The 24,937-nt window shown below is 60.7% G+C and overlaps 10 protein-coding genes across 12 annotated transcripts; 3 read left to right on the top strand and 7 right to left on the bottom strand.

Moving 5' to 3' along the window:
• The first annotated feature begins 128 nt into the window (after positions 1–128).
• Positions 129–2,628, top strand: JDV02_001360 (Rhomboid protease). The gene has a single exon (XM_047982281.1). It carries the CDS (start codon positions 243–245, stop codon positions 1,998–2,000), a length of 1,758 nt encoding a protein of 585 aa, XP_047838243.1. The 5' UTR covers positions 129–242; the 3' UTR covers positions 2,001–2,628.
• A 1,515-nt stretch (positions 2,629–4,143) lies between these two features.
• JDV02_001359 (uncharacterized protein) lies at positions 4,144–6,998 on the top strand. The gene has a single exon (XM_047982280.1). It carries the CDS (start codon positions 4,605–4,607, stop codon positions 6,585–6,587), a length of 1,983 nt encoding a protein of 660 aa, XP_047838242.1. The 5' UTR covers positions 4,144–4,604; the 3' UTR covers positions 6,588–6,998.
• Positions 6,999–7,539: 541 nt separating this feature from the next.
• JDV02_001358 (uncharacterized protein) lies at positions 7,540–7,992 on the bottom strand (the record flags this gene model as incomplete). Its single annotated transcript, XM_047982279.1, has 1 exon — positions 7,540–7,992. The coding sequence occupies one exon, from the start codon at positions 7,990–7,992 to the stop codon at positions 7,540–7,542; it is 453 nt and encodes a 150-aa protein (XP_047838241.1).
• A 166-nt stretch (positions 7,993–8,158) lies between these two features.
• On the bottom strand, positions 8,159–8,467 carry JDV02_001357 (uncharacterized protein; the record flags this gene model as incomplete). The annotated part of the gene is made up of 1 exon (XM_047982278.1): positions 8,159–8,467. One exon carries the CDS (start codon positions 8,465–8,467, stop codon positions 8,159–8,161), a length of 309 nt encoding a protein of 102 aa, XP_047838240.1.
• Positions 8,468–9,402: 935 nt separating this feature from the next.
• On the bottom strand, positions 9,403–11,023 carry JDV02_001356 (uncharacterized protein; the record flags this gene model as incomplete). The annotated part of the gene is made up of 2 exons (XM_047982277.1): positions 9,403–10,480; positions 10,548–11,023. The coding sequence occupies 2 exons, from the start codon at positions 11,021–11,023 to the stop codon at positions 9,403–9,405; spliced, it is 1,554 nt and encodes a 517-aa protein (XP_047838239.1).
• A 480-nt stretch (positions 11,024–11,503) lies between these two features.
• LSM6 (U4/U6-U5 snRNP complex subunit lsm6) lies at positions 11,504–12,132 on the top strand. The gene is made up of 3 exons (XM_047982276.1): positions 11,504–11,747; positions 11,874–11,987; positions 12,067–12,132. Exons 1-3 carry the CDS (start codon positions 11,636–11,638, stop codon positions 12,090–12,092), a joined length of 252 nt encoding a protein of 83 aa, XP_047838238.1. The 5' UTR covers positions 11,504–11,635; the 3' UTR covers positions 12,093–12,132.
• JDV02_001354 (uncharacterized protein) lies at positions 12,081–13,711 on the bottom strand. The gene is made up of 3 exons (XM_047982275.1): positions 12,953–13,711; positions 12,703–12,788; positions 12,081–12,597 (listed from the first exon to the last, which is right to left on the bottom strand). The coding sequence occupies exons 1-3, from the start codon at positions 13,414–13,416 to the stop codon at positions 12,200–12,202; spliced, it is 948 nt and encodes a 315-aa protein (XP_047838237.1). The 5' UTR covers positions 13,417–13,711; the 3' UTR covers positions 12,081–12,199.
• A 147-nt stretch (positions 13,712–13,858) lies between these two features.
• JDV02_001353 (uncharacterized protein) lies at positions 13,859–16,739 on the bottom strand. Its single transcript, XM_047982274.1, has 2 exons — positions 15,186–16,739; positions 13,859–15,115 (listed from the first exon to the last, which is right to left on the bottom strand). Exons 1-2 carry the CDS (start codon positions 15,675–15,677, stop codon positions 14,225–14,227), a joined length of 1,383 nt encoding a protein of 460 aa, XP_047838236.1. The 5' UTR covers positions 15,678–16,739; the 3' UTR covers positions 13,859–14,224.
• Positions 16,740–17,610: 871 nt separating this feature from the next.
• Positions 17,611–19,661, bottom strand: JDV02_001352 (uncharacterized protein; the record flags this gene model as incomplete). Its single annotated transcript, XM_047982273.1, has 6 exons — positions 17,611–18,109; positions 18,226–18,710; positions 18,793–18,858; positions 18,934–18,946; positions 19,052–19,470; positions 19,593–19,661. The coding sequence occupies 6 exons, from the start codon at positions 19,659–19,661 to the stop codon at positions 17,611–17,613; spliced, it is 1,551 nt and encodes a 516-aa protein (XP_047838235.1).
• A 992-nt stretch (positions 19,662–20,653) lies between these two features.
• Positions 20,654–24,930, bottom strand: JDV02_001351 (uncharacterized protein). Of its 3 annotated transcripts, none has more exons than XM_047982270.1 (6): positions 23,658–24,930; positions 23,522–23,602; positions 22,841–23,463; positions 22,754–22,783; positions 22,141–22,685; positions 20,654–22,025 (listed from the first exon to the last, which is right to left on the bottom strand). In XM_047982270.1, the coding sequence occupies exons 1-6, from the start codon at positions 23,845–23,847 to the stop codon at positions 21,050–21,052; spliced, it is 2,445 nt and encodes an 814-aa protein (XP_047838232.1). In that variant the 5' UTR covers positions 23,848–24,930; the 3' UTR covers positions 20,654–21,049. The 3 variants fall into 3 exon arrangements, with proteins under 3 accessions (XP_047838232.1, XP_047838234.1, XP_047838233.1); XM_047982272.1 differs by having other exon boundaries at positions 23,522–24,248; positions 24,324–24,930; XM_047982271.1 differs by having other exon boundaries at positions 22,841–24,930.
• Between the last annotated feature and the right edge of the window lie 7 nt (positions 24,931–24,937).

The following is a 24,937-nucleotide window of genomic DNA, read 5'->3' as shown; positions in this document are numbered from 1 at the left end:
GTTGGTCGCACTGGTGGTGGGGCCCGGGGGACCCTTGCCGGCGCCAGAAGGCCGGGATTGGAGGGCCGTTGAATGGTCGTCATTCGGTCACCAGAGTCGTGCAGTTACAACCTGGAATTTTTGAACCTCAGGCCACCCATCCATCCAGCCATCCACACGTCACGGCTCCAGCGGGCGACGACGCACCTTTCCGCCTGCCTTGTCGGGCCGTGGCCGCGCTTCCACGCGTTGATAGTCTCGGGATGAGCGCCTTCATCTGCTCGGATGCTCGGCGCGCGCTGCTGAGGGTGGCGGCTCGTAGCGCAACCAGGAGCGCCTGCGCTCCGAGCTCGGTGCTGCCGCTACGATGCCTCTTCAGCAGCAGCAGCAGCAACAGCAGCAGCAGCGCCTCTCAGACTCGATCGATTACATCTCGATGCCAAAAACATTGGCAAGCCTCAGGAATACTACACCGCCCTGCGAGCGACACAAGATCACGGCGCTCGTTCTTCTCCTCGACCAAGATCATCCGCGACTACGAGGAGCTGCCGCGCGACTACCGCGACCAGACGGGCCTCGCTTTCCGCGCCAAGGACCTCACCGATGAGGAGGCAAAGCGCATCTTCGGGCTGAGGATAACGGCCGCGGCGGCGAACCACCTGCTGCGGATCCTGCACGGGCGGCGCGTCGCGGGAACGCTCGAGGACCCGGCGTTTGCGGTGCACACAGCTCAGTTCTCGCCGGAGCTGATTGCAGCCGGGCTCGCGTACCTGCGTGAGACGGTGCCGGTTGGGGAGGTGATGAACGCCGGGCTGCGCGCCGAGGACGAGCTGAATCAGATGGAGCTAGAGAGGGAGGAGGCCGAGAAGCGCAAGCGCAAGGGCGTCGAGGAGGCGGCCTCCGAGAAGACGGCTGACGAGGATGAAGTCAAGATCGACCCGGTATACGGCCGAAGCAGCTTCGACGCGATGCGAGCGCGCATCAAGGCAAAGGACAAGGCGCGAGAACGGGCGCTCGAGGAGGAACGCAAGGCCAAGGAGGCCGAGGAACCGGCCGCCCCCGCGGGTCCGCTAGCGAAGCGGGAGGACGGAACACGGGCCATCACCAACCCCAAGATCGCTGAGTACTACGCCAAGGCTCAGTCGACGCTGGAGGCGCCGCCGGAGATGCGGGCATGGGAGCGGATCGTGCCGTCGGCGACGGTGGTGGCGCTGGTGCTGGGGTTCATGGCGGCGGTCGCCATGGTGTACGAAGAGCCGATGCAGCGCTACCGGCTGCTGCGGGAGGTATCGACGGCGCAGGCGACGGTCGGGGCCATGATCGCGGTCAACGTGGCCGTGTTCCTGGCGTGGCGGGTACCGCCGCTGTGGAAGACGCTCAACAAGTGGGCGATCCTGGTGGTGGCGACGCCGCGGCCGGTGACGCTCTTCACGGCCGTCTTCTCGCACACCAAGACGAGCCACCTGCTGGTCAACATGGTGCCGCTGTGGTTCGTGGGGACGGCGCTCCACGAGGAGCTGGGGCGGGCCGACTTCTCGACGCTGTACGCGGGGTGCGGCGCGGTCGGGTTCCTGGGCAGCCTGACGACGTACACGCTGCGCGGGTGGCTGACGGTGACGTCGCTGGGGGCGTCGGGGGCGACGCTGGGGCTCTGCGCGGCCTACTTTTGGGAGCACCGGCGCGACGGCTTCAAGATACTGGGCCTGCCGGCTAACGAGGGCGTGCACGGCATCGTGTTCCTGGCGCTCATCGCGGCGGTGCAGCTGGCGGGCTTGGGCCGCACGATGCGCTACAAGGTGGACGTGGCGTCGCACCTGACGGGCATGGCGGCGGGCGTGCTGGGCATGGAGCTGCTGAACCGGACGGAGCGGAGGAGGGGACGGCGCGGCGGGGAGGGCGGCGCCGAGGTTATTGAGCTGTGGACGCCGGAGGGGGTTCGCGGCGAGGGAGCCGAGGGGGAGCTGGCGGTGGGAGCAGGGGCGGCAGGGCGGCGGAGGCCGGCCGCGGATGCATCGGGATGATGTTGGTGACGATGGTGATGATGCCTCCCCGTGGAGGGATGCGGTAGCTGGAAGAGTGTACGAGCATCGTGTATATTTTGGAGCGGTAGAGCTATAGACGTGATGATGGGCAGACAGGGCTTATGGCCAGCACACAGGATCATCTCCAGCATACACACATACAGCGGTCGAGGAACACGCATCACGAGCTATGTGTCGGACGGCGGGTACTTGAGGAACCCGGGTGTTGAGGCAGAGTCAGAGTTGCCAGCCTCATGTCTGCAGGCTTCTGTCCCTTTCAAAGACATGGCTCAAGTGCGAGCCATAGGCCCGAAAATTTGCCAGCGACTCTAGCGATTGGAATCGCAGCACCGGGTACTATCCGTGCGGTGTCGGGGCTTCAATTTTGTGTTGTCGTGTTTTTGTTGTTGACTTGTGTGTGGTGGTGTTTACTCGGATCGGAAACGCTCAAGTGTGCAGGTTTCTTCTGGTCTGTGCCAGGCATGAAAGCTGGGCATGGCCCCCGAATCAGGAATGCCGCCAATTTCCAGCGGCATGGTTCTGGAAGAAGACAGCTAGACAGGGCACGCACCTTAGTACTACCTACCTTAACTAACACCTGACAGGGGGGGGGGGTTTTCCGCCGCCGGTACCCCACTGGGTCACCCCCGCCCGTCTCCTAGGGAACGGAACCAACCCCGACTGACGGGGGGGGGGCTGTTTTTTTTTTACTGTTGGTCTTGCAGCAGCAGCAGCAGGAGCAGGAGGAGCAGCCACCACCCCAGCTTTTCCAGGACTGGACCGGGGAGGGGCCAGGATGTCGTGCAGACTGGGACGACGGGGTCGCTTGTCCGCTGACCGACTGCTAGATCTAGGCAGTAACTTACTCCGTAGTTAGTGCCGTTGGTTGTCCCCGTGCGTGGTGTGTCGATTGTATCGTGGTGGTGACTTTGTATGCATGCACGGGGGAACGTAGTGTGTAACTATAGTGTGTGCCACGGTTGGCAGCGGGCTACGAAGTATGGCTCTCCTCTCCTCTCCTCCGCTCCTTTTCCATGCGGCGGATTGCGCCGAGGACTGGGCGGGCGGGCGGGCGGGCGGCGCATTTGGGGATGGTTGATGCTCCGACCTGGTGGCCTCCTGTGCCTAGGAGTAACTAAGTTACTATGGCCCTGCGCGAAAATTACCCTCTTCGGTTGAGAGGGGGAGCCCGTGGCTGCCGCCCTCAAAAGCACGAAGGTAACTAGGTACTAAGCTGGTGGATGATGATGGATGGAAGGGACTTAAAATGTTGATGAGTAGAACGAACATGCACTTATTACTTGCTTGCTAACAAACGACCAGTACCCGGTCGACAAGCAAAGCAAATGGTGACGAATCCCCCCCTTCAATAGCCAGTTCCCCCCCTTTCGCATGAATAAAGTGACCAAACAAAAACTCTGCTTGCTGACTGACAAACCCGGCAAGACGGGGGACTTTGAACAAAAAAAAACGATGCAGCAGTTAGAGGGGGGCACATGATGACGAGCATTGACTGCCACCGCCGCGAGGGGGGGCGCAAAGGACACCACAACACATGCGTAAGAAAAGCCAGACCCACCGCGCTTCATCTCGATGCGTCCGTCGTCCCGTCCGGCCGGCCATTTGCCCGTTGTTTTGGTGTGCCGGCATGCTATGGTATATGTGTACATATAGGTATGTGTGTGTACTGGCAGATTGATCAAGGTGGCAGCCACCGCCAGCCCGAGGGCGCTACCAGGAACCATAATAACTGCTAGTTCATGTTAGTACCAGCGAGCGCCCGCCCACCTAAACAGTGGCGGGCAACGGGTAGAGGCAGTGGCAGAGACGTGCCACAGTGGCTCTGGCTCTGGCTTTTGGCTGCGGCAGTGGAGGCAGGAAGGATGGAGGGAGCAAGGAGCCCGGGCGCCCGTCTCAGGATGGATGGATTCGAAGGTACCTACGGTAGACTGTACGTATAATTACAGTTACTTCGCAGTGGAGATGCCTTGCCCGCTCCCGCCGCGCGCGCACCGCCCACCCGCCCGTTCTCCGCTGTTACTGTTAGTACCTTGTGTACATGCCGAACGTACCAGGGCAGCGTGTAATCCCTCCTCCCGTAAGGCAGTGCCTCCACCTCCCCAAGCCCAGCCGACTTCATCAACCCTCTTCCTCTCCGCTATCCTGCCTCTTTCCACACGCACACACCCTCCTCCTCCGCTTCCTCCTTTCAATCGCGGGCCCAGACGACTCCCCACGGCACGACTCGAACGCTCCCGCAGCCGCGACACGTTCGACGCCGCCTTCTCCGAGAATTCGCACCGACGCGGTGCGTTGCGACGTCCAACCGCTGGCCTTGATCCGACTCGTCCGCCCACTCGGCGACCGCCCGAAGACACGCGAGCCGCACACGAACCACGCACGTCAGGGCGCGCAATGGTCTGACGACGGCTTCCCGCGCGCCTTTTGCTCCTTCGCTTTCACCCTCATCGCCCACGCCGCTCCTTCCTTAGGGTTCACCTCCCCATTGTCTCCGCTGGTTCCGGGCGCGCGCCCGCCTGTTTGCCCTTCCGACGCCCTTTTGAAAACGCACATCGCGCCGTCGCTTCTTGACCTTTGGACATCATGGCTACCGACACGGGCGCTACCACCGCCTCCACCTTCTCCAGCCCGCTCTCCTCAGCCCCGGAATCTGCTCCTGCCTCTGCGCCCTCATCACCGCTTTCCAGTCTCTCCAGCTCGCCCTCCATCCCCGGCTCGCCCACCTTGCACCAGCAGAGCCGACAGCCACAGAAGCGACCAGATCCCTCAAGCCGCTACCCATCGCCCACCTCGTCGGCACCCTCGGGCACCCAGTCGCCCGTCAAGCTTGGAGAGCCCATGGACGACAGCCCGCGTCCCGTCAAGAGGCGCAGGGTCACGCCTCCCAAAGAGCGCACCACAATGTACCTCGACCTCATGAAGCCCAACGAGGATTTTACCCACGAAGACAACTTCCAGCTGCAGCGTCTGCTCGCCGCCCTCCGCAAGAAGAAGAAGGTGGTGGTCATTGCCGGCGCCGGCATCTCTGTATCCGCTGGCATCCCCGACTTTCGCTCCTCGACGGGCCTCTTCGCCACGGCCCGCAGCCAGCACAAGCTCAAGGCCTCGGGCAAGCACCTCTTCGATGCCTCCGTCTACAAGCACGACTCCTCCACCCAATCCTTCCATACCATGGTCCGCGAGATGGCCGGCATGGTCAAGGACGCCAAGCCCACGCCCTTTCACCATTTGCTCGCCTCCCTCGCCAAGGAGGGCCGCCTGCTTCGCCTCTACTCGCAAAACATTGACTGCATTGACACCTCCATGCCGCCTCTCCACACGAGCGTGCCCCTCGAACCCAAAGGCCCTTGGCCCAAGACGGTTCAGCTGCACGGCGGTCTCGAGAAGATGGTGTGCACAAAGTGCGGCGACCTGAAGCCCTTCAACGGTGACGTCTTCAGCGGGCCAGAGGCCCCCCTATGTGCCATGTGCAAGGAGCAGGACGAGGTGCGCACCACCCACGCCGGCAAGCGAAGCCACGGTATCGGCCGCTTGCGGCCCAGATTTGTTTTATATAACGAGTTCAACCCCGACGAGGAGGCCATTGGCAACGTCGCCAGAGCCGACCTCAAAGCCCGCCCCGACGCCGTCATTGTCGTCGGAACTACGCTCAAGGTCCCCGGTACGAGACGCCTCGTCAAGGAAATGTGCCAGGTCGCTCGCGGCCGCAAGGACGGCTTCACCGCCTGGGTCAACATCGATCCAGAGCCCAAGGGCGTCGAGTTCAAGGACTGCTGGGACATGATTGTGCGCTCCAAGTGTGACGACGTGGCGCGCTTGGCCAGCCTCCCGCCCTACGACTGCGAAATCGGCGACAACTACGAGGTGTCCCCGGAGCAGTACGCCGAGAAGCTGGGCGGCCTGCGCAAGAACAGCTTCGAGGTCGGCATCCCCAGCAGTCCGACCAAGACGGCCATCGAGGTGCACATCGAGGCCAAGCCCAAGCAGGTCGAGGACATGCAGGCCATGCCGACCCCCTGCCCCAGCCCTCCTGTCTCGGCCAGCAAAGGACCCTCGAAGGCGAAGCAGACCAAGATCATCCTTGGCAAGTCGGGCCCCGGGAAACCTGCCATGGCCAAGGACCCCAGCGGCAAGGCTCCCAAGGCCCGCCCTCGCAAAAAGCTGCCGGCCAAGGGTCAGGCGCCCCCCAAGAACAGCATCATGGAGAAGCTCAAAACGAGCAAGGCAACTGTCGTCGGCACGAAGCCGATCAGAAAGCCTTTGCCCGACGCTCCCTTGTCCTCGCCGCGGCTACCGCAGGGCATTTCCCAGCAGTCGTTGCGCAACGTGGCCATCAAGGACGAGGCCGAGATTACCTGTGCACTGCCCGCCCTGCGCCCAGAGCTGTCGCAGCGGCGGAGCTCGTCAGACAGCTACGTCAAGTGCGAACCTGGCGAGGCGCAACCGGCGGGCGCAAGTTCTGCGTCTCCCTCGACCCCAGTCATGGCAGCAGAGCCATTTCCACGGGAAACCGTTTCTCCCACAAGCATTCCGCAGAACATGCGGCATCTGATTGACGCACAATGACGTGGTACGGGACAATGTGACATTTTCGGTTCATGAGCCCACGGTGGGCAGGCGTTTGCGTTAGATGCGGCAGGGGCCGTGGTATAGGTCCTCATCTAGACGGACGGGCTTTTAGCATTGGTGACCGGGGCGTTCTGGAGTGGCTTTCGGTCTTTGAGCCGAAGACAATGGATGGGCAGACGACGCTGGGCGGGAGCATCTACGTATTTTGTTAGCGGGTAGCTGGGGGGACCAGCGCAGGCCGTGCGATGTGGCAATCGAATCGGTGGCCCTAGTAACTTAGTTGGCGCAGCTTCAATACCCGACCGTTGCTAGCGAGCTCGCAAACTCTCGCTTTTTTGATGACAGGCTCTACTCCATGTGGGCATGGATACTACAGGAGCTAATTCTAGTCAATTCATACATTCCTACCTCTGCGATGGACGTCGCCGCGCGCGCCTAAAAGGGGGTAAATGATTCAGCCCGCTGCCGGTCGCCGGCTCGTTACGTCTTGGACACTTGATGAAGAAGTGCCGTTGACATTATGTTCCCAGTAGTCACCCCGCTAGTAGAACGGAACTTGTCAAGAAACAATGTACGTTTGCGTAATAACTACCATGTACACTGACATTCTGTCCCGTTTCTCGCCTCCCAAAGTTGGCGCAGCAATTCACTACGCGCGTATACTGTAGCTTGATACTACTTGAACCAAGAAAGACGTCACCACGGCGGCAGTCATCGTAAAGTCCGTCTTCCCCCTCGACTTGGTGCATTGTACTCTTGTTTGTAAATGGGAACCAGCTGTTGTTTATTTTATATTTTTATCTATTTATTTTGTAGCCAACGTCGTGTGTTCAACACTTCGGAACACGGTGGGTTATCCATGCCAAGTGGAAGAACCAAGGACAGAGCAACAAAAAGAAACAAAAAAAAAAAACAAGGTAAGAGAAAACCCCGCTGGCCGTACCTCGTCTCAGGCATCGACGAGGGTCGCCTCGTCGTCGCTACAGTACACGTTCTCCCCCTTTCCTTTCTCGCAGTACCTGTCGCATTGGCGCGTGTCGTCGACGTAGGCGACCTCGACGCCCCCGCCCCCGCCGGCCTTTCTGTCTGCTAAACTGCCGCAGGCTGTGAAACGGAGCCTCTCGAGCTCCTCGAGCCGCTGGACGGCAAGTCTGAGGCGGCCGCCCCCCTCCGGCATGCCCGTGAAGTAGGCGCAGTAGCAAGCCCGGTCGTTGTTGCCGCATCGACGGCAGGCGAAGTAGTGCCCGTTGGCGTGGCGCTCCTCTGGCTTCCCCTTCTCGGCGATGCGTCTCAGCTGCCTCACGATGGGCCACGTCTCCCAGCAGCGGCTTGCGGGTTGGCGATGCTGCCGCCCGCCCTCGTCGGGCTCCGGCTCCGGCACCGGCACCGGCACCGGCACCATCTGTCCAAGGCGTGCGCAATACTCCAACCTGAACATCGGCCTTGGGGTTGACGACGGCTTAGAGGCCCCGATTCCCTGTGCCGATGCGGGCAGGGCGGCGAGGGCGAGGAGGCAGACAAGGGGGAGCATTTTATGTGCAAGGGCGAAGGGGTAGGGGGGATACTCTTCAGAAAGCTGTCGAGTTGAAAGGGCGAGGGAGGAGATCGGACACGGACGCCTTGCAAGCCTGGGGGCCGTCAGCAGCAGCAGCAATAGCAGCAGCGGCTGCAGCTGAAGCAGGGACCTTGATCGCTTTTGCCGAAAGCCCTTTTATCTCTCCGAGACGGGACGAAGGATCGATGGAGGGACGGATCAAGGGGACCGATGGGATGGGGAGGAGGCCGGGCGACCAAGCCGATAGATAGCCAAGACACATCTCATGGCCTCCGTGGTGGCGGGATGGACGGACGTATGGTATTTTATACTTGGCTTCCATCACACCCAGCTTGGGTTGGGTTGCCAGAGCCAAGGAGACCTTGTGCGTGTGCCGCTGCTAAGAAGAGCCAAGGCGCTCGAGCAAACCGCAACGCCCGTCGACCCACGGACCGTTTTCCCTCGCTCGAAATTCGCGTCCTCGCGGCGGGATCAGACGCGAGCAAAAAACGCCCGGTATAGAGAAGAAAAACCAAGACCAAACAAAAATCAGTCAAGTCGCGTGGAGCGCCCACGACGAAACTTGGCCCCCGGGCGTGGGCGTGGGCGCGGGCGGTCCGAACGAAATAAGAAGACGCAACGCAGCCGCCTGTCGCCAGCGCGCGCGCCTCCTCTTCGCAGTCGTCGTCGTCGTCGTCATCCTCATATTCAAAAGACGCCCCATCACACTCAGAGGACGCGCCATCCGAGTCCCCGCGAGCCTGCCGCCCAGTCCCCATCGTAGGAGTCCGGAACGCACTGGCACATAACGCGTACGCATGCATGCGCCCATATCGCGGGGCGCCTGAGCTCGGTTTGCAACATCATCTTGCACTGTCGGCAGCGCTCGGCGTTTAGCCGCCATATCCCTCCACTCATGGTGAGTGGCGTAGACATGCCCTTGGCGTCCGTCCCGGTCCGCCTCGTCATTCTCCGTCGGTCCACGGCCCGAGCCGAGCAGACTCTTGAAGCAGTCGGAGTGCGGTCGAGGTGGGAGCGTACCAAGCGTCACATACGTAGTAAGCATCTGGGGAAGTTGGTTCAGTACAGTACCAGGACGTGTCACACATTGCGTAAACGATACATGCGGCCTGCGGCGCCCATAACGCCGTCGTCGCATTCGTTGCCCGGGGGTATCTTTTCTCGCTATCGATTGCTGATTCAGAAAACGCACCTGTGCTTCGTGTGCCCCGTATGTCATGTCCGAGTCGCTGGCCCTTGGCCCCTTGGACCGGCGCTTCACTTGAAGTGAATCTCGAACTTGTTCATGTCATCGACATCGGCCTCCTCCATGGTGACGTGCTCGTCGAGCCACTCGCCGTCGAACCTGACGCGCAGCTCCTTGTCCGAGCCCACGTCCCTCTGCGTCCGGAACCCCGTTACCAGCGTCTCGACCGTCGTCTCGGGCCGCACCGTCAGCTTGACTTCCTCCATGCCTTTGGCCACGAGTATCACCCTGAGCTTGATCTCCGGCGCCGGTGGCTCTTCGTCAGCGATCTCATCGTCGTCGGACAGCTCGCCAGCCTCGCGCCTGCGCCGATGCTCCTCCTCGCGCTCCATGTCCTGGAACAGCTCCGGCGTCCACGCCTCCATAAGCACCCGCGTGCCGTCGTCCATCAGGCCGTCCCTGCCGTTGCCGTCCACCCAGACGCGTCCGTGGCGCGGCCGGATGCCCAGGTGGAGGAGCGTCGAGGTGATGTAGACCCTCTTGCGCCGCCAGGTGAGGATAATGTCGTCAGCGTTTTGCACAGGGAGGCTAACCCCCTTCTGCCGCTGCATGGCCATCCACGTGTCTCGCACCAGCCTGAGCGGTTTGGTGTAGAGGACCCTGGCTCGAAAGGAGACCGTGTTGGCCACCTTGGACATGACGACGATCTCGACCTGATCCTTGGTGGGCGGCGTGCCAGTGTCCGCGCCGCTGTCCAGCATGGCTTGGTCACGCGCGCGTTGCGCCTCGGCTTTCCGCACGTACTCTTCAAACTCGGCGTCCTCCTCGTCGGGAGCCAGCAGCGCAGGGGAGTCGTCGACCACCACCACGCCGCTGGAGCTTCGACGGCGACGTCTGGAGGGTGTCGCGAAAGCAGCTTCCGAGTCCGAGTCCGACTCGATGGCGATGACGTTGTCGTTTGTCCGGGGAGCGGCCGCCTTCTGAGGGGAGCTTTTGATAGGCGTTGCTGCCTTGCGGTTTGACCGGAGGACGCGCGTAGATGGCGAGTCGACGGCAACATCCCCGGCCTCCTCAAAGGTCGGAATGGGGGTTCTAGTGGGAGTAGATTCGATCCTAGAGCGCTTCGAGGCCGGAGGGGTGACCAGGTCGCTACGAAGAACGTCGTGTACACGTCAGCCACGGCTTGAAACCCTGCGATAATACAAAGGCCGCTCACCTGAAGATGTCCTTGTCCACGGTCGTGGATTTTTCAAGACCACCTGAGCTGGGGCCGAGGCCGTCACCGGATTCTGCCGTCGACAGTGGCTCTCTCGAATGGCTTCCGTGATCCCAAGCCTGGCCATCGTCGTGAGGCACGTGGTCAAGATGGTTGTCGCTGGCCACTTCTTGCAGTGGTCGCTTGCCCAGCTTGATGGCTGCCCGCCTCTTCTTTTCCTCCTCGCGCTGCTTCTTCTTGAGCCTGCGCTCGTGCTCCGCCGTCACGATGGGCTCCATCTCCTTGGCCCTGCGGAAGAGAGCGAGCCCGTCATCGTCGTCCTTGTTGGTGCCGCCGCCGCCGCCGCCGCCGTGCTTGTCGTTGTCGTCGCTCGAGGCGAGCTTGGGTAGCGACGTTTTGCGCAGCGCCGTGGGTTTGAAGGGCAGTTTCTTGAGCCGCTTCGGCGGCGATGCATCATCGGCTGCGCCGTCGGCCATGGAGGAGAGCCAACTATTGCTTGAGGTTCTTTTCTGTCTCAAAATTGAGCAAAGTCCAGTAGTAATGTCACCACCATCACACAGATGGGGAGCAGGAGGGCTAGCCAGTCGTCTTTTATGGTCGAGTGAGCACGGAAGTGGAGGCTACCAGACGAAGCCAACCTGGAACAAAGTTGAGAGGATGTACAAAGGCTGCCCGAGTGAGTGTCGTTGGCGGGCGCGAGCCAAGCCTGCCAGCAGGGCGCGTCCAGGCGCGTCCACAAGGCAGCCTTGCGGTTTTGGGGGCGGCTTCAGTGGAGGTCCAGCGCTAACGGCAGCGGCTCCGAGTGCGTGCAGCGGGGGCAGTCCGCCACAGTGCGAGCCGCCCCCACTGCTCCGGCAGCCTTAGCACCCGCCGAGGTGGGGTGCAAAGTCCGAAGTACCTCCCCAATAGCCTCGTTCAACCAACCTCACTCTCATCAATCCGGCAATCTCATCAATCTCCAAACTTCAACGTCCATCCGCCACATCACATCGCATCACAGCACCACCCGCCAGCAACCCACGGCTCACCAAACGCGCCGCCGCCCGCCCACCCGACCCGATCCTCCAGCACAGGCAGACTCTCTCGAGATGGAAAACGGCAGCGCCTCGCAGGGCGAGGGCAAGGACCCGTCGAGCTTCCTGAGCGACATCATCGGCAACCCCGTCGTCGTCAAGCTCAACTCTGGCGTCGTCTACAAGGGTGAGCTGCTGCTGCCGCCGGCCCCCAATTCCCTTGCGCATCCCCCCCCTCCCTTCTTCCCCCTTTCCTCTTTTGCCTCCCCGACCGACCGCTGCTGACCGTGGCAACGACAATCGCTCTGTGCAGGCGAGCTGCAGTCCGTGGACGGGTACATGAACATTGCGCTGGAGAAGACGCAGGAGTTTGTCAACGGCACCAAGCGAAGGGAGTACGGCGACGCCTTTGTGCGAGGCAACAACGGTGAGGCGACCTGGGCCCGGCCACCCACCCCTTTGCAGGCACCCTGATGAGAGCGAGCCAGCTGACATGTTCCACGCAGTCATGTACATTTCCGCAGACTCATAGACGGTGAACTGGAATACTACGAGTTCAAGAAAAGTTTGACACACTGCCAGTCCCTCGCATGTGATCCATCCAGCTGGTGGGCAGCGACGGGCTCAGACCCCGTCCCCTCACAGCCTCGTCGTCCACGCATACACCGTCGTCCCGTGAAACTCAATCTCCCCCTCGTCGTTCCAGGACCCGTCCGCGCCGTCGAGGATCTCGTCGAAGCGCGCCCGGAACGCCTCCCTGGGTCCCCCGCGCTCCAGCATGTACACCTGGCTCAGCGTGTTGACGCGGTCCCAGAGCAGCTCTCGCGTCCGCCACACCGTGAACGGCAGCCGCTCCTCGCCGAGGGGCGTCGAGAAGTGTCTATGCTCGTCCCGATGCTCCGCCGCCTGCCGCGCAAACACGTCGCGCCACCTGTCGTCGCGGAAGCGCGGCGGCCCGTCGGCGGGGAGCGCCAGGATGAGCTCGTTGAGCTCCCGCTCCCATCGCGTAGTAGTCTTCCACCCGCGCGGCTGGTTGTCTAAGCGGAGGGGAGGAGGCGCGCGCGCGCACCCGAGCGTTTAGCAAAAAAGCAATCGTGGCAATGGCAGCGGGAGAGGAGGGGTCGGGGAGATGACGGACGCACATTCTTCAATGTTCCAGATGACGCCCAGCTTGCCGCCCGACTTGAGCACCCGGCGAATCTCCCGCAGCGCCGCCTCGTGCGCGAACCTAGACGCATCCCGCGGCTTCTCAGCCCTCGTTCCCCTTACCAACAACGTCTTCTCCTTCCTTTCTCCCCCGTAGGGCCCCCGATGTGCCGGAGAAAGGGTCTCGCGCGTGCGTGCATGGCATGGCATGGCATGGCATGGCAGCAGCGGGCTCAACAAACTCACCAGTGAAACGACTGTGCCGCCACCACGGCGTCCGCCCACCCGTCCTCGACGCCCTCCATGGCCGTCGCCAGGCCGTCCCTCACCGTCACGCCCGCCAGGCCCTTGGCCTCGAGCGCGCGCCGCATCTTGGCCACGGGCTCCACGGCCACCACGGCCCCCTCGTCGCGCCGCCGTCGCCGTGCCGCCAGCAGCTCGGTGAACTTGCCCGTCCCCGCCGCGAGGTCGACGACGCGCGCGCCGCCGCCATCCCTGCCGCCGCTCGCGACCCCGACCCCGAGGTGCGCCAGGAGCGAGTCGACGGCCCGCGGCGGGTACGAGGGCCGGTGCAGGTCGTACGCCGCCGCGTCGTCGAAGCCCTCGGTGGCGGCCCGGTCGACTCCCTGCGAAGCGACCGCGGCGGCGGCGGCAGCGGCAGCGGCAGCGGATGGTGGTGGTGGTGACGACGGTGACGATAGTGGCGCCATTCCTCTCGTGGTGCTCACTGTTAAATTTCACTTGGTGATGTTTCCCGGGGAGGAGGGGGGGGGCTCTTCTTCCGCGGCGGGAGACGATACTCGTGGCAAAGCAATCTTTCTACCGTCGCGCCCATCCATGATGGCACGGCCTCCATCTCGGAGGTGCCTTTTATAACGCGAGCTTGCATCCGGCGCCGGCGCGGCAACGCGCGGCCTAACGAGTAGTAGTCGGTCGAGTGCGTGCTGACAGAGCTCACTCACAAAGGCGTGCTGTGTGCTACTGGATGAAGTCGCTCAGGGGCGGTGGTGTTATCCCCGACCCTCGGAGGGGAAAGCCGGTCCGTCGAATTTACGAGCCACTTGCACCGCGCCGCGCCGCGCCGCGCCGCACCTCAACTCACGTCACCTCACCGCCAAACAAAGCAATCACGAAGACGACGTTGCCATGCAAGTCTTCACCCATCCATTCACTCACTGATTGATGCGTACTGTACTGTAGTACTGCAATCACTGGATACGTACATGGCGTCCCACGTGCTCTTTGTCCGGCCGTCAGTCATTTGGCGTGTCTCATGTGCTTCGTATGTACAAAGCGCATCGTGAAAACGTTACATTGGTCGCCTCGATCGTCGCAGGGCCCGTGTCAGGTCGCGACAACGGCGCCCGCCCTAGAGGCGCCGCCCCCTCGTGGTCAAGTAGTTACCGTACTGCGCACTAGTACAGCCAGCACTATATCTGTCCGTTGACATAACAATTTATATGATGGCAGAAAACCAGGCTGCTTTGATCCCGCACAGCACCCCCCCCCTTTCCCCCTCTAGTTGCGGGCCCTCTTCCGCAGCTTCGACGGCCCTTCGCTGCGCTGCACCGTGGCATCCGTGTCAACGTTGGACTCGTCCGCATCGTAACTGAGAAGCTCCTGCCTGGGACCCAGGACCCCGGCCGGCAACACCTCGAAGCCCGTGTTGCTGCGCCTCGTCTTTCTGTTGGCGTAGACCTCGGCCGTGCCGTACAAGACGGCTTCCCGGGGCTCCACCTCGAGCGAGTGCCTGTGCGAGTGCGACGTCGCAGTCGGTACCCTGAGATGGTGCGGCTCCGGTTGCGAGCCCATGGTCGGCATCAGAGGAAAGCTTCGTTCGTGGGCGTATGGTGATGGTGATGCGCTAGACTCGCCCCCTCCATGGGCGTCTCGAGACGTAGACGGCCTCCTGGTCGAATACGTCGATAGTATCTCGGTTTCCGTCGAGTCGCGCACGTCCGTCGTGGACCAGTCGCTGCCGCCCTTTGTGCCATCAACGACTCCAGAAATGCGTGTCATGGTCATGCGCTTTGCCAACTGGCTGTCGTCGACTGAATGCGTGGTCGAGTCGTCCCGCAGCTTCGACTCTACGACCCGCTCCTTTCCCTTTCCCCTGCTACCAAGCGGTTCTTCTGTGAGTGTGACGGTTGACGAGGCTCCAAGTCGGCTGCCGTCGGGGGTGTTAGTCCGCGATATCCAGATGCCCTCGACCTCGACACCGCTCTCCAGGGCGCGGACTCCAAAGGGTATGTCGTTTGGGTTGGTCGAGTCGATGCCGCAGTGCCGCATCTCCTGAAGTCTCCTCCTCCTCTCCTCCTCGATGATTTCGTACTTTCGAATTCTGCGGTTGGACCACCACAGCTTGACGACGCCAATGACAAATACAAGCACGATGGCACAGGCGAGGACCTAGAAAAAGGCGATGACTGCATAAGCTCAAGGAGCCCGCGGCATAAGATGAAGGGGGGGCGTATCTCACAAAAGTCATGTCCTGCCATAGCTCCCAGCCGATAAAGAAGGTACCCATCTCGGCCGTCTCGCGCGAGGCTGCCTCGTGGGAATTTGCGCAAAAAAAAAAGACGAGAACGCCTGCTAAGTATTCGAACAAATTGCGGGAAAGAGTCTGGCGGACGAGATTAAGCGAGAGACGACGGGGCCATGGCAGGCAAAAGTAGTGAAATCGTGTCACGCTCTCTCCTTTCATGCAAATGGGGAGAAGAAAAAGAATCTGCGAGGTCCGGTGGGAGTCCCGACGCAAACGAGGAGCAGCAGCCGGCATACGAGTGAACCAAGCAAGGCAGCGGGCCCGAGAGTGGAAAGAACCGGCGACAGCGGCAGTGGCAGCTGGGAGTCCGTGACACCAGAGCTCGTCTCCCCCCTTTGGGGCTGCTACTGCTACCGCGAAAGGGCAAGGAGCGATCGACGTTTCAGTCACCAACGGGGAAGACGAGTCACGGAGATCGGGCAACATGGCAACCTACGAAATCCGAGTGCAGAGAGAGTCACGGGGGGCAGCCTGTCTGTGCCTTTTGATTCAGTGAGTAATTCACTGGTAGAAATACGCACCACCAGGCGGGAATTATTTTGGTATCGAGTGCAAGGGAGTCGCAGAAGACTTGCTTTTTCGTCTCGGGGTGGCTGCGACATGCAGACGAGGCAAGTGGACTGCAGGACTTTGTGTGGCTACTCTCGTGGCAGTCGCATCGTCTCACAAAGAACAAGAGGCAGCAGGGTCGGCCAGGCCACGGCGACGGCCTTTGTGCGGCCAACAATAACGCAACGGCGGTACTGTTGGGCGTGGCGGCCGGGGCATCCAAGGACTCATGGGATAGGCGCCCGATGGCCGGCCGGCATGTTGCATACAGTACAGTACGTAGGAAGCGCAGGGACGCACGCACGTCGCACGTCCGTCCCGAACAAAGCTGCCGATCTGCGGCCGAGCTGAGTACTGACGCCGCCGGTGCAACCGCTTGCTGCGCGGTGACATGTTGGGAGCCGCACCAAGAAAAAAAAGGTCGACAAGGCGTGACTCGTATGTCTCGAGGGACAGACTTGTATGGCTCCGAGGCCAGGCAGGGGAGGCAGGCCGACGGGCAAGGATGGGCCCGGCACGATGCGACGTGGACCGACTGGGGAGCTGTCGTTCATCCGTCAATCAGTCCAGAACGGCTTAACTGGAGCCCCTCCACAGCTTGGCAAGCATCATTGCGCCGCCTCCCCTCGTTTCGAACCAGCGCATCATCGCTGTGCTCGGCTGGGTCGCGCAGGGACCACAACCAGCGGACCGCTCTGCAGTACCATGAGCCAACACGATACGAGGGGACGAGGGCGCACGATGCCTTTTGCTGACGAGGTGGGAGGAGACGGTGGGGGCGGGTGCTTGATGGCGAATGGCTGCCCGACTCGTGCACGGCGCATTCCCGTGCAGTACAGTACGACGCAATGTGCTGTATGTGCGAGTGTGACGAGAAGCACGCTCGGGGGGACAGTATTGACGAGAACAAAGGTGAGGATTTGGAGACGACAGGAGGAGGTGGAGGAGGAAGAGGAGGAAGAGGAGGAGAAGGAGGAGGAATACGTAGAGGTTTGCGGCTGCGGAAGGTGCAAAGAACGGTTGTGCCTTGGCGCGTAAATCTGGAAGGAACCTGGGTTGGGTGGGTACAGTTAGGTACGCACATGCTTGCTCCTGCGCCGCCGCCGCTGCAACACACCTACACTTCTTCGTACTGTGAAAGGTGCTCGCGCCACGTGCTGTTCATGAAAAAGAAGCAGCATTCGCCCCAAGAACGATGCGGACTTTGTCGCAACACTAACCCTGTTTCATTCTGCAGGATTTGCATTTGCATTACCGTGCCGTACCCGCATCAGGTACGCCGCCACTCTTGCTGAGGCTCTAACTAAGGTTCTCTCTCCGTCTACTACTACGCTATGTAGCGCCGCGGGATATAGGTACTTGGTACGTCTCCCCCCCCCCCCGGATCATCTCAGATTACCCTACAACCACGCACGTTTGATCAATCATCTCGCCACCAGGAATGCTCCGAGACACCGACATGGGACTGCTCTCGCTTCCTTGTTCTACACTCGCTGTACGAAGTAGTATGGCATGATGTGTGGCGTGGCTGGTAGTGGTACGCGCTCAAGATGATACAGAGACAATGACGCATTGCAAATCACATGTCACCTTTGGCCTCGACGGGAAACGATATTGCTCTCAAAACTACCACGCTCCTCTTCGTGCAACCTGACCTCAGCAAGCGAGCCACAGACCGAGGCTTTCATTAGCCATTTATAACCATGGCGACGTAACCGACATTGACGAAATAAATGGCCCTGCAGCCTTCGGCCCCGACGTCCCTACGAACCCAAACGACCTGCCTGGCCTCGGCAACGATCCGCTCGCCCTATACATCGTATCGAAAATCGGGGTTCTGGATATCAGTCAAGTCGGCAAACGCCCTCGAATGCGAAATGTGCTCCTTGCCCAGGCCCTTGACCTCGCCCTCGGCCAGCGGCCGCCCATCGTTGTCCGCGTCGGGCCCAACGTGGGCGGCCCTCTTGGCGCGATTGCGGCGGACCAGCAGGATGCGCAGCGTCGCGAGGATACCGTTGAAGACGAGATAGAGGCAAAAGTGTGCCGTGAAGCCCTTCTTGTACCGTGGCGCATCGCTCGACTGGAAGATTTGCGGCGCCGTCATGTTGCCCACGGCCCAGCCGATAAACGTCAGCGCCAGCGTCGTCGACTTCTTGGTCTGGCCCGCGATGTTGCGTGAGATGAGCGAGAAGATGAGGTTGCCCTGCGCCAGGAAGAACTGCGTGCAGTAGAAGGCGATGAGCAGTCCGATGCGCGTGTCGTGCGACGGCGCGATCGAGTAGATGACGGCGGTGCCGATGATGGCCGGGCTACATTGTCACCAGCACACACCCAGGGCTTGCAATTAGCCAATTGACCGACCGGGCTTTGCAGAATAACGAAAATGGACCCCCCACCCTCACATCTCGGGAAAGAAAATACTCACATTGACCAGCCGTGCATGACAAACGCCGTCTGCCGCGTCGCCGTCGCCGCCCACGCCCCGCCCACCATGACGCCAATGGTGACGGCGCCCTGGGCAATATTCAGCAGCTGCGTCTGGAGATACGTGAAGCCAAACGACTTGATGATGAGGTTGGAAAAGGTGCTCAGGCCGCCGATGATGAGCGTCGAGGTGAGCTGAAGCAGGATGTAGCACCAGACGACGGGGTCCGTCAGCGCCTCCTTGATCTGGGGCTTCTTGTAGGTGCGGTTCTGGATGCCCGTCTCGTTGGCGCGCACGCGCTCCACCATGAGCCGCTTCTCGTCCTCGTTGAAGCACTTGGCCTTCATGGGTGAGTCGGGGAGCCACCGCGCCAGGCAGCCGGCCCAGACGACGGTCACGAGACCGAGGACCATGAAGAGTAGCTGCCACGACTTCATGATGGCCCCGCTATAGTGCGAGACTCCATACGCAATCATGCCGCCGAGCTGCGAGGGGTAAGAGAGGTTAGATACTGGGTGAGCAGGGCGTTTTCGCCCAGAAACCCGATGGCACGGGATCGATACTTACCATGAGCTGGATGCCCATCATGGAATACCACAGAGACACGAGGATCATCTGCTCCTGCTTTGTATACTGTTTGCGCGCATGGGGTCAGCAACTAGCTCGAGAAGAGGCTGCATCACCGCACGAGGTTCAGTGTATACATACCCACATGGATGTTCTGCCACGCTCACCAACCCGTTAGCTTTCTTATGGATTCATATACGCCTAGTTTGCGAGACAGAGAGAGAAAGGGGGGGACCAGCATGGCAGGCTGAAAACGCACATGACAATAAACGCAGGCTGCACGACGCTCTCAAACAAGCCCAGCAGGAAGCGCACCACCATGAGGGACGGGAAGTTGTTGGCTGCGGCCGAGCAGGCGACGACGGCGCCCCAGCAGCCGACGTTGAAGGCCAGGTACTTGCCGACGGGCAGCTTCTGGATAAAGAAGTTTGTTGGGTACTCGCCGACGAGGGCGCCCATGTAGAGCACGGTGCCGACCCAGTTGAACCTGTTGCCGTCGAGCCCGGCGTCCTGGATGATGCCCATGATGGACGCGAAGCCCATGGTGCCCTTGTCGAGCGTCTGGCAGAAGTAGGTGCCCAGCATGAAGGGCAGCACGTGCTTGTTGATGGCCCAGAAGAGGCGCCGGTTGGTCTCGTCGTCGATGACGACGGCCTCGCGCGCGGCGTACGCTGCCGTCTGAGGAATGCGGACAGGCTTGGTCAGAACTGGGGCGATGTCTCTGCCAGAGAGGCGTCTCTTTCTCTCTCTCTCTGTCTTTTCTAGGGGAAAGGAGAAGGGGGGGGGGGCGGCAAACGCACCTCGCGGTCGACGCCATCGCTTAGGTCATCGATTGACCGCTCCTCCACGGGGTTGATTTCTTTGCCCATTTTGATTTCACGACCGGAGCAACGAGCAAGTCAGGCAGAATCTACCCAGCTCTCCCGTCAGGTGGCTCGAGTATATTGCATGCACGGCCCAAGAGAGGAAATAAGAACCCAAAAAAAGGCAGCGCCACGGCGATATTAAAACCAGTTCAGCACGCGTCGTTTTCCCCATCACCCGTCATCAGCCCGCGGTCTCGCGCAACAAGTCTGGACCCGCGTTCGTCAGCCCTCGACGTGCGTGCGTGCCTTGCGCGGAGAGAGGGAAGATTCACGGCGTCCGGATCCCGACGCCCGGGACCGGGGTGTCGCTGCGGGGTGGGTGGGGCCGGTGGCGCGACACGCCGGCGCCAGGCCCGGGACTTGCTCCGGGGGCCGACGAAAGCCCAGCCCAGCCCAGCCCAGCCCAGCCCAAGGACGATGCTGCTGCTGCGACGACCCACGCCTTGTCTGTCACCTCTCAGATACAGTCCTGTACAGTACGGTACGTACCTATGTACCTACCTACCGATTACATTAGTACCGTACCTTGAGCAGTGAGGGGTGGTGGCGGCTCGTGGAGGGAGGCCAACCGGGCTATGGTAGCGAGCACGTACTTGGTGCAGCACAGTACCTTCCTTACCTTAGGTAGTTACGTAGCGACTTGGTTGCCGACAACTTGAACCGCCAAGAAGCGGGAAGCAACCCTGCGCGGGGCCGCCTTGGTTGCTACCTATTACCCGTAATTGTGCACATGTCTGCGACTCCGCGTGAAAAAAAGTGCCTTTCGATTAATACCGGCTGTTACTGTACTGTACTGTACGGCACTGTACACGACGTACGACTATCGTATGGAGTCCCTAATAACGCAACGTCACACACACGGACACACACACACACACACACACATCTGACCAGACTTGGTCAACACGGCGCACGCGCTGACGGGTATGCAGGACGGTGCCTATTAGGCAAGTCACACAACGATATATTGGGCCTGAACTAGTCAGCCATGGTCTCTCCCAGCCGTGCACGGCGGAGTGTGACCCGACGGTTGAGCCGCCGTCCCGATCTGTCACGCTGCACCGCACTGGGATCACGCGCATGTTGGTGGCGCTTCTTGACAAGGAGGGCTCCTCATATCCGCCAAATCAACGCCTGCAGCACGTTTGCACTGGCCGAAAACTGACTAAACAGCCAGGTAAAGAAGTAGAGCAAAATATTGTGCATAGTTTGCCATACAGTGACTATTTCCCGCCTCATCCACGCGTCAAGAATGGCAGAGGTTGATCACGCGAGACGAGACGGCGAGCCTTGCCTTTGAATCTTATTGCATCGCATGTCAGCCACGGCACACACATGCAAAAAGGATTCCCTTTACAACTGTAGCGCGCGCTTCACCCCCAGACGGCTATTCATCCCTCACCCTCTTCAAAGTGAGAAAACATGCTAATTCGCTGATCCGCAGGGTAGCCCAAGTCCAAGTAGGAATTCAGCACCTCGAACATGCCCTCGCCCGTCTCGTATGCCGCCGACGATGACGAAGGTGCAGCTTCGCCCGCCGGTACATCGTAAACTGCGGACGGCTGTGCGACTTGACCCAGTGCCCTTTGCGAAGTCGATGGCGGATTGAGTGTGGACATTTCGAGAGCAACCGGCAGCGGAGGAAAGGCCATGGACACCTTGTCGGGGGGACTGTCCTGCCGTGGCAGTTCAGGGCCGTGACAACAAGTCGTGGGCTTGTCAGGCCACTGAATGGGGAGGCCAAAGTTGGCCGCCGGATTGTAGTAGCCGTATCCCGTGACGTCGGCATGTTTGACATGGCTCCTAGGGCTCGATCCTACATCGAGTGCGACATGCACATCAGAGTATACCGCCTGGCGCATGTCCCCCATGTCAGGGACCGAGGTCCTATCATTGAGCAATCGGGAGGCGAACTTGGAGGCCAAGTCGTCGCATGGCTTCGTCAGGCTGAGCGATGCCTGCGATCCGTTCCATCGACGAGAAACCTCCTGAAGGGCCCTGACCAGTGTCTCAAACTCCTCTGTGATGGGCGCCCCCGAGTACGCGGCGTGCGTAATTAGCATTCGGCCGCAGACAAAGAGACAAAAAGAGAACTGAGGGTTCACGAGAAAGTCGGTGCACCTCAAGAAGTTGTCCGTGATAAGGGCTACCTCTTTGGCGGCTGCGAGACAAGTCTCTGCGCTGGAGGAAGACGGCAGGCGGAGCGGAATCGACTGCCACTCTGGCGACGGATACGCGATGCACTGATGGAGGAGCACAACAGCCGTATTGTGCGTAACGTGCGCTAGAATGAGATTACAATCCATTTTACCGTCGGGCCCGCGGGCACAGCCCTCTCGCCATCGCTCCGGTAGGAATACCTTCCACCTGCACACGCCGTCAGTAACCTTCGCTAGCCATGAATACAAAGCCATGCTATATACAAAGTATATATGACATAAAATTTGGCATTATACGCCACAAGTAGGGACTGATCACTTACTGCACCAGGCGGAGGTCAAGCTGTTTGAAGCGCATCAGCCACAACTCGAGCTCGTGAACTTTGGTGACGTTGACAGCCTGCTGGAGGAAAAAGGTAGTCACGAGGCTCAAGCTTTCCGTTGCCTCAATGGAATACGCGAATCCACCCAACGAAGTCTGCGACTCGTGGTCGGCAGTCTCTGATCTCGGCGACGGCAGCGGGTCGTTGAGCCTGTCCGACTTCTCCGACACGCCAAAGTACGGTGTCGGCTCGGTCAGGGGCACTCCCTTCTCCCAGAGGTTGCCCTCGCACGGCAGCCTCCTCTTGACGTCGGCACCGGTCAGTGACAGGTTCCATCCGGTGGCAATGCTGCAGAATCGGTCCATCAGGAACGTGTTCCAGAAAATTCGCCGTTGTTCCTCTATCTCTGTCCACTCTTGACACTGCGGCAAAAAGTCCATGCGCTTGATGAGGACCTTGGCCTCGTTTGTAGTCGCGTAGCGGTCCTCGTTCTCGACGCTCAATCGGAGCTGTTCGACGGTGCGCGTCATGCTGCCGACGATGGACTGCGGGAGGTACATGTCAGACGAGATACTTGATCTGGCACAACATGATGGTTATGCGTCATACTTACCCATGCCGAAGGGCCCCGGCCGCTGCCAATCTATCGCCTAGAATGAGAAGCCGTTTCCTTTCAGGCACAATACAGCCTCTCGCTTACCGTGTCAAAGGCGACTATGATGAGTGCCTGCAGGTTCCTCGCCGAAAAGGATTCCATGCTCTCCAGGATGACCCTCTGGCGGTGTGTCTTAGCCAGCTTGGATTTTGCATCCGCGTTCCCCAGACGGGCATCGTCGGAGAACCGCGTACATATAGAGATGATGGCTGAGAAGATGGTCCGCAGCTTCGGGCGCATGCTCGGGAGATTCATGTCACGGCGAAAGGTAACGGTATGGAGCATGGGAATCCAGGGCTGGATGCGTGCAAAGTAGATGTCAACGAGAGAGTCGACGAGGTCTTCTGGCAGGTCCAGCTCGGCGTCGCTGACGCAAGGGTTCGATGCTGGCTGAGCCCCCGCTGTCTCTTGGGCCTTGTCGACCCGACGTCTCTTGAGCCGCCTCTCTTCGCAATCTGGTGCCGCCAATTCGTGTTCTGTGTCGGCCAAAGATGAAAGAAGGTTTCGCAGCCGGACCGAGCTATCGTGTATGTTTGCATCCGCTTGCTGTGCCGGTTCTGTGCCGGGATTGGTGGGAGCTAGGCGCGTCTTGCCCGAGATGGCGTCGAGGCATCGCCAGACCTGCTGCCAGAGCACGCCCTGGCCCATGAACATTTGCTCGAGCGTCTCTGGGGTGGGTATTGTGAGTCGTCTTAAGAAAAGGTCGATAATGGGTTATGGACGCACGTAGTCTCTGGTTCAAAGACTCTATAGCCCCTGGCCGCATCCCGGGCTTGCTCCTCCTGTCGTCGTAGACGCACTCGACCTCTGCGGGTCGCGTCAGCGGTCTCGTGGTCTCCGAAATGATGGGATTTGAACCAACTATGCTTTACGCATTGAGAGCAGGGCATGTCCCGCGAGCACTTGGCCTTTTTCTTTCGACAAGCCTGGCACGCTGGCCCCTCTCTCTCGGCCGGGCCCTGCCTCGATGGCTCGTCGCGGCCGCGTCGTGTCCGTTCATCGGCCGTGGAAGAGGCTGATTCATCGCCAGACTGGTATTCATTGCTGTCCATGAGAGCGGGTGTTCAGCTTGTGCATGAGGCGTTGCATGCCTGCCGCATCGAGGGTCATTGTGGTTGAGGGTTTAGGTTGCTACATCACCATGGCCGCCCGTAAGATGAACAGCCACATGGCTGTTGCCCCTTGCAGGCTTCCGTCGTCGCCTTTGGGGCATATGCCGTGCTCCAAGACGTGCGTGCTATCGGGGCGCTGTATGTATGCCACTGCCAACGGTGCAGATGCCCTGTTGGGAGAACGACGAGGCAACGGCTGTTGGGGCTGCGCACAAGGAGGCCAACTCTGGGGTATGCCCGGCAGCCCACCGTCGCAGGCTGTGGCTTACTGACGCTTAGGTTGGATGGCTTTGCGAACGAAGAGATGTGATCACGCGCGGCGCCACGAGCTTGTTCGAAGACTGTACGAATGCAGAAGCGTCAGTCCAAGGCAATAACGAGTCTAGCAGGACAAGGACGTTGGGTAGTTGCCCGACCCCGCGACCCCATGGCCCGCTTGCACGCCCAACAGCGTGAGGCTTCTCCGCTCAAGTTTGCCCATCTTCCATGATGCCAGGCTTGCGTCGCCCATGTACTCGGTCGAGTGGTGCTGCCTGACAGCACTGCACCAGAAGCACATCAGTCGTGCTACTAGTGCAGTACTATCTTGATCGGATGTGCGGCCCACCTCCAGGTTTCTTGGAGTGGTTCCGTGCAGGGGTCCGTTAGGTCGCGCAAGGATGACGCTAAGCGGCAGACGATGGATGGATGGGTAGGGTGGCTTGGACGAGCAGGCGAGGCCAATCGTCGCCGCGCCCGGCGTCAACAGCGGCGCGTTTGGAATCGTTACGTCACAATGGGGGCGGATGGTGATCTCTGATGGGCATGATGATGATGATGATGATGGACCACGCCAGGGCGAGGCAGACGGATGCATCCTGCATGAACAGCGCTCAGTGCGTGTTGGGTTGATTGACGTCGACGATGTTGCAATAAGCCCAGCGATTGGAGATGGGCCTTGGAAGGAGGTTTGGGCGGGCAGCTTTGGCGGCTGGCCGCCGAGGTACAGGCAGGCCGGTACTGCAGGTAGGCCACGCACGGGGGCTCCCGC

The sequence above is a fragment of the Purpureocillium takamizusanense genome, chromosome 1, assembly GCF_022605165.1.
Source record: "Purpureocillium takamizusanense chromosome 1, complete sequence".
NCBI lineage: Eukaryota > Fungi > Ascomycota > Sordariomycetes > Hypocreales > Ophiocordycipitaceae > Purpureocillium > Purpureocillium takamizusanense.
This window is presented reverse-complemented; position numbering and strand designations above follow the sequence as displayed.